Genomic DNA, 17,009 nt, shown 5'->3' with positions numbered 1-17,009 from the left:
CGGCGCCGAGGACCCGGGTTCAATCCCGGCCCCGGGTCACTGTCTGTGTGGAGTTTGTAGATTCTCCCCGTGTCTGTGTGGGTCTCAGCCTCACCAACCAAATGTGCATGCTAGGTGGATTGGCCACGCTAAATTATCCTTAATTTGGAAAAACAAATGGGTACTCTACACTTATTTTTTTAAATCTTCCCGATTTGAAAGGAAATTACGCATCATTCACACTCATTTTGATAGATCCAATGTTTCACATGGATAGAAAGTTGAGGAGATGAAATTGAAGCTCAGATTTGATTACAGCAGGAGGTGCATTTACAATCCTCACTGGAACTACAATGATGCCACTTAACATATCAGAGTCATCATGCAACCTTGTGATTAGGATACATCAAAAGTGACCTTTGACATCTTTAGTGCTTTAAATCTGGGAAATAATAGTGAACCTAAAGTTTATTTTAGCACAAAAGAATGTCTTCCGAAGCCTTTTCTAATGTTAAAATAGTCACTGAAACAAATTTTGTAATTGCCGGAAAATCGTACTGTAGCTGCATTCTAGCAGTCACTTTGAATTGCTAAAATAGGATTTAAATTGCTTTGTAGTAATTTGCTGCCATAAAATATATAACCACCAAACAGAAGGCAAAATATAGGGAATCAATTTCACGTGTTAGGATTCTGGTGGGGAGTGTTTTGTTCGCCAACATCTAACATGTCAACACACAGTGCTGCCAAGCTGTGAGAACAGATCATCATTAGAATGTAAACTATGACTCAATGCAAACAGAGGAGGGTTTTCATTACACATTCATTTTGCTGCTTAATTTTTGCTTGAAAATTAGGATTCGTTTTTTAAAACACATACCGTTTTTAATTCTATAAGAACTTGTTCATCCACTCCATCATCGAGGAACTGTTCTCGTACGTCATTAATTACATCTTCAATCACTGATCTGTAGAGTTTAGGCTAGAGAAACAAAGAAAAATTAAAGAATTAGAGGTTTAAAATGTGAGAACAAAGATAAATTGCCCCCACATTATGCCCTTTTTTACATTTATCATCAATTGCCAGTGAGTTAATTCCATTTTAAATTGTTCCTTTATATAAGGTTTATTTTTAAAGATACTTGTGTACAACAGACCAGCAGGAATAATTACAATATATAATCTTTATTATTGTCACAAGTGGGCTTACATTAACACTGCAACAAAGTTACTGTGAAAGGTCCGTAGTCGCCACACTCCGGTGCCTACTCGGGTACACTGGGGGGAAATTCAGAATGTCCAATTCACCCAAGTACATCTTTCGGGACTTGTGGGAAGAAACCGGAGCCTCCAGAGGAAACCCATGCAGAGAAAGGGAAAACATGCAGACTCCGCAGTGACGCAAACGGGAATCGAACCCAGGACCCTGGTACTGTGAAGCAACAGTGCTAACCACTGTGCTACTGTGCCGCAGGGATAGGTTCCCTGTTTGAGTATCATTGAATTTACTGTGCAGAAGGAGGGCATTCAGCCCATCAAGTCTGCACAGGCCATGGAAAGAGCACCCTACTCAAGCTCACACGTCCCCCCCTGTCCCCGCGACCCAGTAACCCCACCTAACATTTTTGGACACTAAGGGAATTAAGCATGGCCGATTAACCTATCCTGCACATCTTTGGGTTGTGGGGGTGAAACCCACGCAGACATGGGGAGAACGTGCAAACTCCACACGGACAGTGACCCAGGGCCGAGATTCGAACCCGGGTCCTCGGCGCCTTAGGCAGCAATGCTAACCACTGTGCCGCGTGCCACCCTAGCTGACTCCAAATTAAAAGACTATGCTTCTGTAACTATGATACCACACTAAAAGACATATTGAAAGCCCACAAGGCTGTTGTCAGCATTCTGGATTGGATTTGTTTATTGTCATGTGTACAGAGGTACAGTGAAAAGTATTTTTCTGCGAGCAACTCAACAGATCATTAAGTACATGGGAAGAAAAGGGAAGAAAAGAAAATATATAATAGGGTAACACAATGTATACAATGTAACTACATAAGCACCGGCATTGGATGAAGCATACAGAGGTGTAGTGTTAATGAGGTCAGTCCATAAGAGGGTCATTTAGGAGTCTGGTAACAGCGGGGAAGAAATTGTTTTTGAGTCTGTTCGTGCGTGTTCTCAGACTTCTGTATCTCCTGCCCGATTGAAGAAGTTGGAAGAGTTGAGTCAACCAGGTGGGAGGGGTCTTTGATTACGCTGCACGCAGGCAGCGGGAGGTGTAAATGGAGTCAGTGGATGGGAGACAGGTTCGTGTGATGGTCCTGGGCCGAGCAGTTGCCATACCAGGCTGTGATGCAGCCAGATAGGATGCTTTCTATGGTGCATCTGTAAATGTTGGTAAGAGTTAATGTGGACATGCCGAATTTCCTTAGTTTCCTAAGGATGTATAGGCGCTGTTGTACTTTCTTGGTGGGAGCGTCGACGTGGGTGGATCAGGACAAATTTTTGGAGATGTGCACCCCTCGGAATTTGAAACTGCTAACCATCTCCACATCGACCCTGTTGATGCTGACAGGGGTGTGTACAGTACTTTGCTGCCTGAAGTCAATGACCAGCTCTTTAGTTTTGCAGGCATTGTGGGAGAGATTGTTGTCGCTGCACCACTCCACTAGGTTCTCAATCTCCCTCCTGTATTCTGACTCATCGCTATTCAGGATCCGGCCCACTATGGTCGTATTGTCAGCAAACTTGTAGATGGAGTTGGAACCAAATTTTGCCATGCAGTCCTGTGTGTACAGGGAGTAGAGTAAAGGGCTAAGTACGCAGCCTCGCGGGGCCCCGGTATTGAGGACTATTGTGGAGGAGGTGTTGTTGTTCATTCTTGCTGATTGTGGTCCGTTGGTCAGAAAATCGAGGGTCCATAGAACATAGAACAGTACAGCACAGAACAGGCCCTTCGGCCCTCGATGTTGTGCCGTGTAATGATCACCCTACTCAAACCCACGTATCCACCCTATACCCGTAACCCAACAATCCCCCCATTAACCTTACACTACGGGCAATTTAGCATGGCCAATCCACCTAACCCGCACATCTTTGGACTGTGGGAGGAAACCGGAGCACCCGGAGGAAACCCACGCACACACGGGGAGGACGTGCAGACTCCACACAGACAGTGACCCAGCCGGGAATCGAACCTGGGACCCTGGAGCTGTGAAGCATTTATGCTAACCACCATGCTACCGTGCTCTGCCACTCTGCCCCAATTGCAGAGTGGGGGGCCACGCCCTAGGTTTTGGAACTTTGATATGAGCTTAGCTGGGATTATGGTGTTGAAGGCGGAGCTGTCGTCAATAAATAGGAGTCTGATGTAGGAGTCCTTGTTGTCAAGATGCTCTAGGGATGAGTGTAGGGCCAGGGAAATGGCATCTGCAGTGGACCGGTTGTGACAGTATGCGATTTCCAGTGGATCAAGGCGCTTTGGGAGTATGGAGGTGATGCGCTTGATGATCAACCTCTCGAAGCACTTCATTACGACTGAAGTCAGGGCCACCAGACGGTAGTCATTGAGGCACATTGCCTGGTTCTCCTTTGGCACTGGTATGATGGTGGTCTTCTTGACGCAGGTGGGGGCCTCGGAGTGGAGTAGGGACAGATTAAAGATGTCTGCGAACACCTCTGCCAACTGGTCCGCACAGGCTCCAGTGCACGACCAGGGACCCTGTCCGGCCCCGTCATCTTCCGAGGGTTCACTTTCAGGAAGGCCGATCTGACTTCGGAAGCTGTGATGTTGGGTATGGGTGTGTTGTGGACTGCTGGTGCATTCAACAGCGGATTGTTGGTTTCCTGCTTGAACTGAGCATAGAATGCATTGTATTCATCGGGGAGAGGTGCGCTGCTGCCGGAGATGCTGCTCGGCTTCGCTTTGTTGCCAGTTACGTTGTTCAGTCCTTGCCACAACTGCCGAGAGTCTGTCTGTGACTCTAGCTTGGTTTGATATTCTCTCTTGGCATCTCGGATGGCTTTGCGAAGGTTGTACCTGGATTTCTTGTATAGGTCAAGGTCGTCTGACTTGAACGCCTCAGATCTGTCCTTCAGTAAAGAGTCAATCTAGCGATTGAGCCATGGCTTCTGGTTGGGGAACGTACGTACTGCTTTCTTTGGCACGCAGTCATCCACACATTTGCTGATGAAGTCTGTGACGGTGGTGGCATACTCATTTAAGTTCGTTGTTGAACATGGACAGTCCACTGTCTCTAAGCAGTCACTTAAGAGCTCTTCTGTTTCCTCGGACCAGCATTGCACGACCTTCTTAGCTGGATTCTCCCGCTTGAGTTTCTGCTTGTAGGCCGAGAGAAGGAGCATTGCCTTATGGTCTGATTTCCCAAAGTGCAGTCGGGGGATGGAACGGTAGGTGCCCTTGATTTTTGAGTAGCAGTGGTCAAGAGTGTCGTCACCCCTGGTGGGACAGGAGATGTGCTGGTGGAATTTTGGCGACACACTCTTGAGGTTGGCCTTGTTGAAGTCTCCGGCCACGACGAACAAGGCCTCCAGGTGTTCTGTTTCGTGATTGTTTATAACTGTGTACAGTTCGTCCAACGCCTTCCTCACTTCTGCCAGGGGTGGGATGTAGACAGCTGTGATAATGGCTGAAGAAGTGAACTCACATGGAAGATAGTATGGGCGGCACTTTACAGTCAGGTATTCCAGGTCCGGGGAGCAGTAGGTCGCCAGGGTCGCCACATCCAAGCACCAGGAGGAGTTGATGAGGAGGCATACCCTTCCACCCTCTGCTTTGCCTGCATGTTCCAGGGGTCCAGTGCTGAGTAAAACAAACATTCAGTTGCGAATGCCCTTCGCAACAACCTACATGAGAGAGGTTGGATTTTCCATTTTCACAGAGCTGAAGACGGCACACAGTAACTGGCCTAATATGTGCATTGCCCTCTCCTCTTATTAACCTGATTGGTGTGAGATTGTGAGGGCCAAACATGCTCCCCTTTCCCGTACCAGCCTCCCCTGACAGGCGCCGGAATTTGGCGACTAGGGGCTTTTCACAGTAACTTCATCGAAGCCTACTCGTGACAATAAGCGATTTACATTTACATTAAAGGTAAGCGAATGCGGCATGGCCCGCAAAGGCCGGCCGGCTGGCAAAAATGGGTCCGGGGGGGGGGGGGGGGGGGGGGCTTTTGAAAACACTGCCATAGGTCATCTTCATGAAATCTTTGAAAGTCACTGCCTTATAAAACTAACTTTAAAACAAAAACAAAAATATCCTTCTTGTCGTCGACCTCGTAATTGCACAATTAAGCAGAACCCACAAAGCGAGTGCTTTAGCAGGACATGGCAGATACGTTGGCTTTCTTCACTGTACAGGTTCCACCACAAACAGATTTCTCTCCTCTCCTGCTGGTTCCTTAAATTCCATACTCTCGACTATAACCCTCTATATAGTAGGCTAGGCTCTGAATGCCAAAAGGCCATTTGACCACCTGAGACTGCAGTCAAACTTATTCACAGCTAATTCACATGCTTTCATCTTCCAGCAAGACACTCTGTATAGCACTGTATCTATCTCTTTTACCCGTTCCCTGGCCCAGGGATACTGAAACCAAATATATAACCCCCCCCCCCCCCCCCCCAATCCTAGCTCAGATTTGCCAAGATTGATTTGTGACTAAGGATGTAATTTGCCAGGATCCCACAGTTCTGAAGTAGCTCTGGGGCTGCTCTGAATTAATAGTTTCCACTGTTTTCTAGAGGGATAAAGGACCAACTTCTAACAGGAGCATTGTCTGCAAATGGTCGAAGAGAGGATGAATCGTCTGCAGCAAGTGAGTGGAGTTTATAACACTGATTTCCGTTTTCTCAAAGTTCAACTTAAAGAAACTTTGCTTCGCCCATAATTTGTCAGGATGCTGTGGCCTACTATTGGGTGGTCAGGAACGACAAGGAGGAATAATTTATCAGTCAGACTGAAGGGCAGTAGGTGCACTGGCGAGATTCAAACAAGGAATCTGAATGAAGATGAGCATAGAGCTAAGTGGCAACAATGCATTTGAGGACATCAAGAGAGGCAAACGAGGTTAGGCATAGAGTAGTGAACGGAAACTACAGATGGGTCAAGGATGGCTTTTAATGAAGACATGGGGAAGTAAAATAATTTGAAGAAAAAGTATAGCAGCCAGAAGTAGGAAGGCATTAAGGTTTGCATGGGGGCCAGCGGTCCTTGAACGGTCAAGACTTTGGTGGGTTTGGAGAAGAAGGGAGAGCAAACAAACTAAGCTCGGTATTCCCAACGTGTATGACAAGTGTATTAGTAACACTTCTGTTCTGTTATTCTGGTTTGGAGTGACTGAATCTGGTTTGTTTTAATTGCTTTGATACATTGACTAGACATTGAAAGTGACAGTAATATTATTCTCTGATGTCTCTGTGCTAAATGGATTCCATTCATCCTATACTTTTCAGTCCTACAATTTTACAATTTAACTGTAACATTTATCAATGTTAAATCTAATTTGCTGTGCAATTAGATGAGCATTGATTGTATCCCATAAGGTATTTTATTTTTCCCCACAGAGCTATTCAGACCAACATCTTAAAAAATACCCAATGTCACTCCAGTGCTAAATATCAGAATAATATGTGCCATCTTTAGGACCTCAAATATAACTCCTGGATTAACTCAACTCCAAGATTAACTATCTCCATTGCCATTTCCTTCAGAGTTATATAGGGGCATCTTTTGTAATATGAGCCCTGTTATTTGAATTACTGAAACTACTTTTCAACATATTATGCTAATCTATTGGGGCAGTACGCTGGCACAGTGGTTAGCACTGCTACTTCACAACGGCAGGATCCCAGGTTCGATTCCGACCTCGAGTGACTGTCTGTGTAGAGTTTGCACATTCTCCCTGCGTCTAAGTGGGTTTCCTTCGGGTGCTCCGGTTTCCTCCCACAATCCAAAGATGAGCAGGTTAGGTGGATTGGCCATGATAAATTGATCTGTTGGGTGGGATTGCAGGAATAGGACTAGGGATTGGGCCTAGGTAGGGTAGTCCTTTGAAGAGTGGGTGCAGACTGATTGTGCCGAATGGCCCTCTTCTGCACTGTATTCTATGATGAGGATTCACAGATTTTTAAATAATCTGACTACATCTAGGCTTTTGTCTACTGCCTTCATCCATGAAGAATTAATTCAGTATCTATTTAACACTACCTAACACATTTCAAACCATAGAATGCCTATAGTGCAGAAGGCCAATCAGCCCATCGAGTCTGCACTGGCACTCTTGAAAGAGCACCCTACGAGTCCCACTCTACCTTCGTAACCCCATCTAACCTGCACACCTTTGGACACCAATGGGCAATTTAGCATGGCCAATCCACCTAACCTGCACATCTTTGGACTGTGGGAGGAAACCGGAGCACTTAGAGGAAACCCATACAGACATGGGGAGATTGTGCAAACGCCACACAGATGGTCACCCAAGGCCGGGAATCGAACCCTGATCCCTGGCAATGTGAGGCAACACTGCTAACCACTGTGTCACCCTCTCCTGTTAACACTCCAGCTTCTTCCTGTTATCTGCAAGCTGCCTTAATCCTATCCTCGTGCTTTTTTGAATTAGCCTGAACTCTCTTCCTACAATTCACTTTCTTCACTGCAGTTTCATTGCACCTATTAAAACAGATCCACTTAATACGGATAGAAATCTACTTTTCTTATAGGTAATAAAAGTTTAAAGGAAGAAATGATTTAATGACATTATACTGTTAAAAGTCATAAACTAACCATGACAGCAAAGAATGCTGAGAGCATGGGAAAAGATCAGATAAGGAAGTCGGTTTGAAAGCTGACCAAACACTACAAGGCCACATTGCAGAGTAAACTCATTTATATCATTACTGGGCAAAGATCCTACTTCTAGAAAACATGGTGGGAAACATGTGGTTTGATCACGCCATATTGTGGAAACACATAGAAATTCTCTCATGAACATTATCTCTTCAAACTTTATAGACAGACATTTCGGTCAAATTAAATGAATTATAATTATTTTAACCCAATCACAGTCACAAATGTGACAGAACCTTAAAGATTATGATTTCCTTATGCGACCAGGAGAAAACCTTTCTCTCCCTCTCTCTGAAATCTTAAACCTAACCTTTGAAACCTATTCTTTACTTTGCTTTGCAAACAGCTATTTCCTTTCGTTTCATTTGTATTGTGCATTTTGAGCTGAAGAAATTACCACAAACTGAATTGTATTTTGAATTCAACTCAATCATCTGTATTTGCGTTGGACAAACAAACTTTCTAGATTCTGTACTCGCATAAAAATTGGCTTGATCAGTAGACTTTAAAACTGACACAAATAAAGCTATACCTTACTTCACCCAAGAAGGTCAGTCTCAAGTTCTGTCGCTTAATATATAGTATGGCGACAAATAAATATATTAAATAAATATATCCATCAGATACCCACAATGGCTCATTATCCAGCATGTAACTGCGTTATAAAGTAGCACGGTATCACAGTGGTTAGCACGGTTTCTTCACAGCTCCAGGGTTCCAGAATCTATTCCAGGCTTGGGTCACTGCCTGTGCGTTATCCCCGTGTCGGAGTGGGTTTCCTCCGGGTGCTCTGGTTTCCTCCCACAGTCCAAAAATGTGCAGGTTAGGCGGATTACCCATGATAAATTGCCCTTAGTGTCCAATAAGGGTTACTGGGTTACAGGGATAGGGTGGAGGCGTGGGCTTAAGGAGGGTGCTCTTTCCAAGAGCCGGGCAGACTCGATAGGCCGAATGACCTCCTTCTGCACTGTAGATTCTATGATTCTACACAGGTCAGGAAGTTCTACGATTCATGTTGAACTTTAGGAATGTTGGATGTGCTACAAGTGACCTCAACATTCCTGGGAGTAAGAGGGGTTTCTATTGATTGAAATCCAGTAAGCCCTGCTGAAAAGAGATTAGGGGACAGGATACTCTTTTGCTGCACCACCCTGGACAATCAACAAGCCAGCCAACATACATCCACACTTAGTATGACCAGGTGAGATACTAGAGGAATGAGATCAAGGAATTATACGTCACCAGAACAAATTCAGCAAGAGAAGAGGCTAAAAACTGGGTAGAGTGGGGTAACATATTTATAAAATCATTTTTTTAAAAATTGGATTGCATAACAAAAGCTTTTTTATCCATTGTGAGCCAGAAATACAACTAAAGCTCGAGTCGCATTCAGTGTAATCACCTCGGGTAGCTCAGCATTTACCCATCTTGTCTGCCAAAGACAAAGCACCGAAGAACACTTGTAACATACTGTCTGTCAAATGCAGCACCAACTCGCCTCACAGAAAGTATTGGCAAATCTAGCAAACCAATGCTTTACAACTAATATTCAGCATGTAAGTTGGTGCAAATCTTGACATGCTGATCCCATCTAGTGACAGGAGGTCAGTATTGCAACTGGCTAAAACAATAACCACACTGGCCAATCCAATATCCAGATGAGAAATTGTTCAAATAGCCAATGAGTAATGACAGGTAAAGAATCGGGCCTATCCAACCGTCCCACATAATTGAGATACCTTATCACAATATATACATTCCCCATCAAACCCCAAAACAATGCAACCTCCTGGGGCCGGGGGGGGGGGGGGGGGGGGATTTTCAGCTATCAGTACTGGCCCGGCTCAATAATAACCCAAATCACTTTGGCCCTGAATTCTCTGAAATACATCAATCTAGAAAGAGAAAATGCTGGAAATACTCAGCAGCTCTGGCATTAACTGTGGGGATAGAAGGAGTTAATGCTTCAGGTCGATGACCGTGAATCTCAGAAAAGATAAGTGTAACCCGAAACACTCCCTAACTTCCTCGGAGTGGCAATAATGACGGATTGCCTCTCCAGAGGTATTTATCTTCGCTGGTATTACAAAGTCTCCATCTCACCCGACCTTCCTCACTCAGGCCAGGTGGAACAGCAGCAGCGAAGAGCTGAGAAGCGGCTACAGCAGGACGATGTAAAGGAAACACAGCGAACGGGGACTTGCCCCGTTTTCTATAGCACTAGCTGCCGTAAAGCAGTTATTTAAAGGGACTATTGAAAGGGAGAAGGTACGTTTCAAAAGTTAGTGGGGATGTGTGTCTATGTTATGCTGATTTTAGAAGTGCTTTTTCTCCTTCCAAATCTTTCACTGTAACTAACAGGGCAAAACTGGCAGAATTATCCAAAGTTAGTGATTTAAATCACTTGTGTCAAATGATTCCCAGCACAGCACAATTGTCCCAAGAGAAGTTAGTGCTTCTGGACTACTGCTGGGTAAACTCTTACTGGGATGTTCCAAGAGGGATTCCCAAGTGCATCAATGGGGTACCCCCAAATGCAATGCAGGGGTGGCAGGTAGCTATGGCCTATTAATTCTGTTCCTTGGACCAGGGGACCTGATGAGTATGTCCAACATTTTCACTTTTTATTTCAGAATTTCAGCATCCGCAATATTCTGCTTGTGTCCCTGAAATACATAGTTTTTATAAGAGGTGACGTTCTCTCCATTTTGCAGCAGTCTAGACTTTTCTTCTTTCAGACTACGTTTGCTGCAAGGTAACTGTACTCCCAAACAGACTGGAACTCATCATGTTATCACCTGCAATAGCATGTATTTAATTTATGGTAATCAAGGTGTAGATCATTAGTGCTGGGAAATGAAATATTTCAGTCAGCACATATCAGCATGTTCTCCCTACTCTGCCCCAAGCCAAAAACACTTACAAATAAGCAATGGATATTCTGCTCCATGTAGAAACTCCAGAACACTCGAGTTCTTCACGACCACATGTGCAGGACCTGTTGTAAGCTGGGAGCTTTGGGGTTTGAGCAGCAGTTGGTGTCACTGCGGTGCATTTGAGGGGCTGAGAGCTACATGGGAATGGGTGACCGTCAGACAGTCAAACAGGACCAGATAGGTAGTGCAGGAGCCCCTTAACTGAATCAATATTCAGTGAGGGTGGTGGTTCTTCCAGGGAGTACAGGCATAGTACATCAATGGCACTACAGGTAGCTCAGGAGAAAAGTTGGGAAAGTAATTTGGGATTCCATAGTTAGGGTACAAGGCATGTGCTGCCTTGTTTCCACTCCAACCTTTGTGCTTGGCTTGCTGCAGCGATGCAATAAAATTCAACCCTGATTGTTCAAATTGACCCTTTAGTTTACAGCTTTCCGAACTCCACACAGAATCAACAATTTTAGGTTGCAATCTCCGCCCCTATTTTGTTCCCTATCTTTGCTGGAAATTTTTCACATTTCTTTCTCTGCTTTCAGGCAGCAGATATTCATGATCCTGCCATTCACACTCCATCGAGACATATTGTGTGTTTCTACACAAGTCCTATTACCTCTATTTGCCAATGCACCACAAAACCTTCAACGATTTAATTGCTTCTTACCTCCACTCCATCACAGACCTCCCCCTCTGTCCATTTTCACACCCTTCCCTCTCACTCGCTCAAAACCTATTACGTTTCTAACTTTGCCCAGTTTCTGGCAGGTCTGGCAGCACCGATGGTAATGAAAACATAAACTCTAGTTTCTCTCTTCACAGATGCTGCAAGACGTGATGAGCATATTCTGTTTTATTGGAGATCCCCTGTACCTGCATTATTTTACTTTTGTATTGCAGTAGTGGTTAATGGTTCCTTATTAGACTAGAGGAAGAGGGCAGCACGGTAGCATTGTGGATAACACAATCGCTTCACAGCTCCAGGGTCCCAGGTTCGATTCCGGCTTGGGTCACTGCCTGTGCGGAGTCTGCACATCCTCCCCGTGTGTGCGTGGGTTTCCTCCGGGTACTCCGGTTTCCTCCCACAGTCCAAAAGATGTGCAGGTTAGGTGGATTGGTCATGCTAAATTGCCCTTGGTGACCAAAATTGCCCTTAGTGTTGGGTGGGGTAACTGGGTTATGGGGATAGGGTGGAGGTGTTGACCTTGGGTAGGATGCTCTTTCCAAGAGCCGGTGCAGACTCAATGGGCTGAATGGCCTCCTTCTGCGCTGTAAATTCTATGTATGTAAAAGACATACAGTGGGTTCCACAGGAATCAGAACTAGGACCCCACTGCTTTTCTTAATATATATTTATGGCCTAGACTGGAGTGTGCAGGCCACAATTTCACAATTTACAGATGATACAAAACTTGTGAACTGTGAGAAGGACAGTGATAGATTGCAAGCGGACATAACCAATCTGTTGGCATGGTCACCACATGGTAGATGAAATTTAATGCAGCAGTGTAGACTATTAAGTTGTGGGGACCTGGGGGTATATGTGCACAAATCAATAGAAGGTGACAGGAAAAGTTGAGTCAGGGGTTAAAAAGACATATGGGATTCTGGGCCTTATAAATTGAGACATAGAGTACAAAAACAAGGGAGTTATGATGAACCTTTATAAAATACTGGTTCAGCCTCAACTGGAGTGTATTGGAGTGTCCAGTTCTCTGCACCGCACTTTGGGAAAGGTGTAAAGGCTTTAGAGAGAGTACAGAAAATATTAATGAGATTGGTTCCAAAGACAAGGAACTTCAGTTAAATGGACAGATTGCAGAAGCTGCGGCCATAGGTTTGATACAGTTGTTCAAAATTATCAAGGGTCTAGGGACAGAGTGGATTAAGAGATACTGATTCCATTGGTCGAAAGATCTAGAACCAGAAGATGAATAGCAAAAGAATCAAATATGAGACAAGTGAAAACCTTAATTCACAACGAGCGATTAGGATTTAGAGTACATTGTGAGTGTGGCAGAGTCAGGTTCATTTGTGGCTTTCAAAAGAGAAATGGCCAATTTTCCAAAGAAAAGTAATTGCAAGACTATGGGGAGAAGACAGGGCAGTGGGGTGAGCAGAGTTGCTCTTACAGAGAGCTGGCATGATCACAACGAGCAGAATCAATCTCTTTCCGTGCTATAACTATTTTATGATTCTATAAAACTCAACAGGTCTGGCAGCACCAATGGTAATGAAAAAGAGTTAACATTTGATGCTGTTGACCTTATAATTCCAATGTTTCTAGTTCTGATAAAACAGGTTTTAAGCGAGAAAAAGGGAGACAAAAAGAACAACGGCGATAGGTTGTAATATTGGGCAAAAGATGACGCAAGGTAAACTGAGATGGTAATGGGACAAGTAAAAAAACGTCTGGAGGATCGGGCATTAATGGGTAACTGTGGAATAATTCCCAAATGCTGCCTGTTAATGGTACTGTATCTATATTGTAACAGTACACAGATGATGGCCATTGTTTAATTAAGTACTTAGAGCACTCATAGAGAGAGACTGCCCCTAAGAGCTGTCAACTTGTTTAAATAAGTAGTTGTTTTATTAATGTGGTTAATTCCACAGGTGCTCAAAAAGAGTATAAACAGAAACTGCTGGTTGGATGTTTAAGACATGGCTTTAAATCAACCCATGCCCCTTTAAGAGGCTATCACTTTAATAAGTTCATCACGTTTGATTGCTTTTCATTGCGGCCCGCCAAAGGTCTTTATGCTGCCCACCAAGTCATTAAAAAATTTTTTTTATTTTTTTTAAATCTTTTTTTTAAAATCTTTTTTTAAGGTTAATCGAGGGGGGGGGGGGGGGGGGGGGGGGCTGTTGGGTTACTTACTGGTATTGGGTGGATACGTTGACTTGAGTAGGGTGATCATTGCTCGGCACAACATCGAGGGCCGAAGGGCCTGTTCTGTGCTGTACTGTTCTATGTTCTATGTGAGGCGCCCAGAATCATAACCTGGTGAAGTAATTGTTTTACTTAATATACTATGCGGCCCTTTAAAATTGTGAATTTCTGAATGTGGCCCTTGCACGGAAAAGTTTGCCCACCCCTGGGCTAGAGTGTTTCCTCACTCCACAAATTACATTGTGATGTAGTTAGGTACGTTTCGATTACAGTGCCCTTTTAAGAGGTGATTGTTTTGATTTGTGTTAAGATCCCAGTTGATGTTGTAACTGGACGGGAATATCAGAACCCTGGCTCAAAAGACCGTAACTTTTAAAAACATGGAGGAACAGTGTCACGGGACTGCTAAAAGGAGGCGTGGCTCGGGTATAAGCAGTCGGAATCTAGGGATTCCCTGGAGGTGTACATGGGGTACAGGAGTATACTCAAGAAGGAAATTAGTAGGACAAAAAGGGGACATGAGGTGGCTTTGGCTGAGAGGATTGTGGTGAATCCAAATGTATTCTTTAAGTATATTAAAGGAAAAAGAACTAGAGAGAGAATAAGATCCCTCACGGTAGCATGGTGGTTAGCAACAATGCTTCACAGCTCCAGGGTCCCAGGTTCGATTCCCGGCCGGGTCACTGTCTGTGTGGAGTCTGCACGTCCTCCCCGTGTGTGCGTGGGTTTCCTCCGGGTGCTCCGGTTTCCTCCCACAGTCCAAAGATGTGCGGGTTAGGTGGATTGGCCATGCTAAATTGCCCGTAGTGTAAGGTTAATGGGGGGATTGTTGGGTTACGGGTATACGGGTTACGTGGGTTTAAAGTAGGGTGATCATTGTTCGGCACAACATCGAGGGCCGAAGGGCCTGTTCTGTGCTGTACTGTTCTATGTTCAAGTATCAAAGTGGACAGATGAAATGAAATGAAATGAAAATCGCTTATTGTCACGAGTAGGCTTCAATGAAGTTACTGTGAAAAGTCCCTAGTCGCCACATTCCGGCGCCTGTCCGGGGAGGCTGGTACGGGAATCGAACCGTGCTGCTGGCCTGCTTGGTCTGCTTTAAAAGCCAGCGATTTAGCTGAGTGAGCTAAACCAGCCCTATGTGTGTAACCGCAGGAGATGGGTGAGATTCTCAATGAATATTTCTCCTGTCTCTACTGTGGAGAAAGACATGAAGACTTGGGAACTGGGAAGATTAGTGGCGATATATTGGGGCCAGTTCGCATTACAGTAGAGGTGATGGACGTATTAAAATGTATGACGGTGGCTAAATCTCCTGGCCCTGACCAGGTATATCCAAGGGCACAGCGTGAGGCTACAGAAGAAATTGCAGGAACCCTGGCTGAGATATTTGCATCATCATTAGTCACAATGTTATGCCCTTATTTAAGACGGGTTGCAAAGTAAAACCTGGGATTTTGAGCCGAACATCTGTGGTGGGTAAGTTACTAGAGAGGATTCTGAGGGATAAGATATACAGGCATTTGGAAAGTCAGGGTTTGATTAGGAGTAGTCAGCATGGCTTTGTGCATGGCAGATCATGCCATACAAATGTTATTTTGATGAAGTGACCAGGAAGGTTGATAAGGGCAAGGCAGTAGATGTAGGCTATATGAACTTCAGTAAGGCCTTTGATAAAGTTCCACATGGTAGGCTGCTCTGGAAGGTTAGATCACATGGAATCAAGGAAGAGCTGGCAAATTGGATATACAATTGGCTTAATGGTAGGAAGCAGAGGGTAATGGTGGAAGGATGCTTGTCGGACTGGAGGTTTGTGATTAGTGGTGTGCCTCAGGGGTCAGTGCTATGCCCATTGCTGTTTTTTATCTATATCAACGATCTGGATGAGAATGTACAAGGCATGATCAGTAAGTTTGCAGATGACACTAAAATAGGTGGTATTGTAGACAGTGAGGAAGATTATCAAAAATTGCAGCAGGATCTTGATCAGCTGGGGAAATGGGACGAGAAATGGCAAATGGAGTTCAATACAGATAAGTATGAGGTGTTGCATTTTGGAAAGTCAAATCAAGGTAGGACTTTCATGGTGAATGGTAGGACCTTATGGAGTATCATGGAACAGAGAGACCTTGGAATTCAGGTGCAAGGTTCTCCAAAGGTGGAGTCACTGGTAGATCGGGTCGTGAAGGCGGCTTTTGGAATGCTGGCCTTCATCAGTCAGGGCATTGAATATAGGAATTGGGAAGTTATGTTGCAGTTGTACAGGACATTGGCAAAGTCGCACCTGGAGTATTGTGTTCAGTTTTGGTCACCTTGCTATATGTAATTGAACTGGAGAGAGTGCAGAGAGTGCAGGACTCAAGGGACTGAGTTATAGGGAGAGATTGGATAGGGTAGGACTTTTTTCTTTGGAGTGTAGGAGACTGAGGGGTGCTCTTATACAGGTGTACAAGATCAGGAGAGGCATAGATAGGGTGAATGCACTCTGTCTTTTTCCCAGGGTTGGGAATCAAAAACTAGAGGGCATAGGTTTAAGTTAAGAGGGGAAAGAATTAATGGGAACCTGAGGAGCAACTTTTTTTTTTACACAGAGGGTGGTATGTATGTGGAATGAGATTCCAGAGGAAGTGGTTGAGGTTGGGACATTGACAATATTTAACGGCCATTTGGACACATTCATGGATAGGAAAGGTTTACAGGGATAAGGGCCAAATGCAGGCAAATGGGCTTAGCTTAAATCGGCTTTTTCGTTGGCATGCACCTGTTTGGGCCAAAGGGTCTGTCTCCGTGCTGTAGATTCTATGATTCAATATCCTAGCCACTGTTGGGGTCTAGCCTGGGGTCATAATAAAATTGGGGGCTCGTCCAGGATTTTAAGAATAATTCCTGGTTTAGCATAGGGTTATTGAACTTAAAAAGGTGTGGAACGATTGCATTCTTTCAGGTTTCTGAAATTTAAATAGGGAGTAAAAGTAGAAGGCTCTTTCAGTTGCAAAAGCTTTCCTGGATATGAAAGCGATTGCTCAGTATGGTTTACAAAGGGAGAGTAAACCAAAACATCTGGGTTTGACAGAGAAACTGCCTTTAACCTTATCAAAAGGGATGAGAAAGGTAGAAAAAATAAAATCATAGCTCAATATTTAAATTTGCCAGAGACACAGCCCGAATTGTTAGAATTCAATTACAAACAGAAATTAAGAAATTAGAAATGAAGGAAAATGAGAGACTGACAAAGGCAGAAGAAAAAGTAAAAGAGAGATTGGCAATGACAGAAGAGAAGCAAAAAGAGGGGGCAGAAAAAGAAATAGGGAGGGCTTTTGAAAAGGAATTGGAA

General features: G+C 44.3%; 1 protein-coding gene across 1 annotated transcript in view; it reads right to left on the bottom strand.

Annotated features, from left to right (window-relative positions):
- gtf2a1 (general transcription factor IIA, 1) overlaps positions 1–17,009 on the bottom strand; it is an 80,456-nt gene that overhangs the window by 30,441 nt on the left and 33,006 nt on the right. Inside the window, exon 2 of the mRNA XM_038773632.1 lies at positions 860–961. Coding sequence (XP_038629560.1) covers positions 860–961 — 102 coding nt within the window. The remainder of the gene's footprint in view (positions 1–859; positions 962–17,009) is intronic.

Source organism: Scyliorhinus canicula, chromosome 2, assembly GCF_902713615.1.
Source record: "Scyliorhinus canicula chromosome 2, sScyCan1.1, whole genome shotgun sequence".
Classification (NCBI taxonomy): Eukaryota; Metazoa; Chordata; class Chondrichthyes; order Carcharhiniformes; family Scyliorhinidae; genus Scyliorhinus; species Scyliorhinus canicula.
Note: the sequence above shows the minus strand (reverse complement) of the source record. Positions and strands in the feature narration are given on the sequence as shown.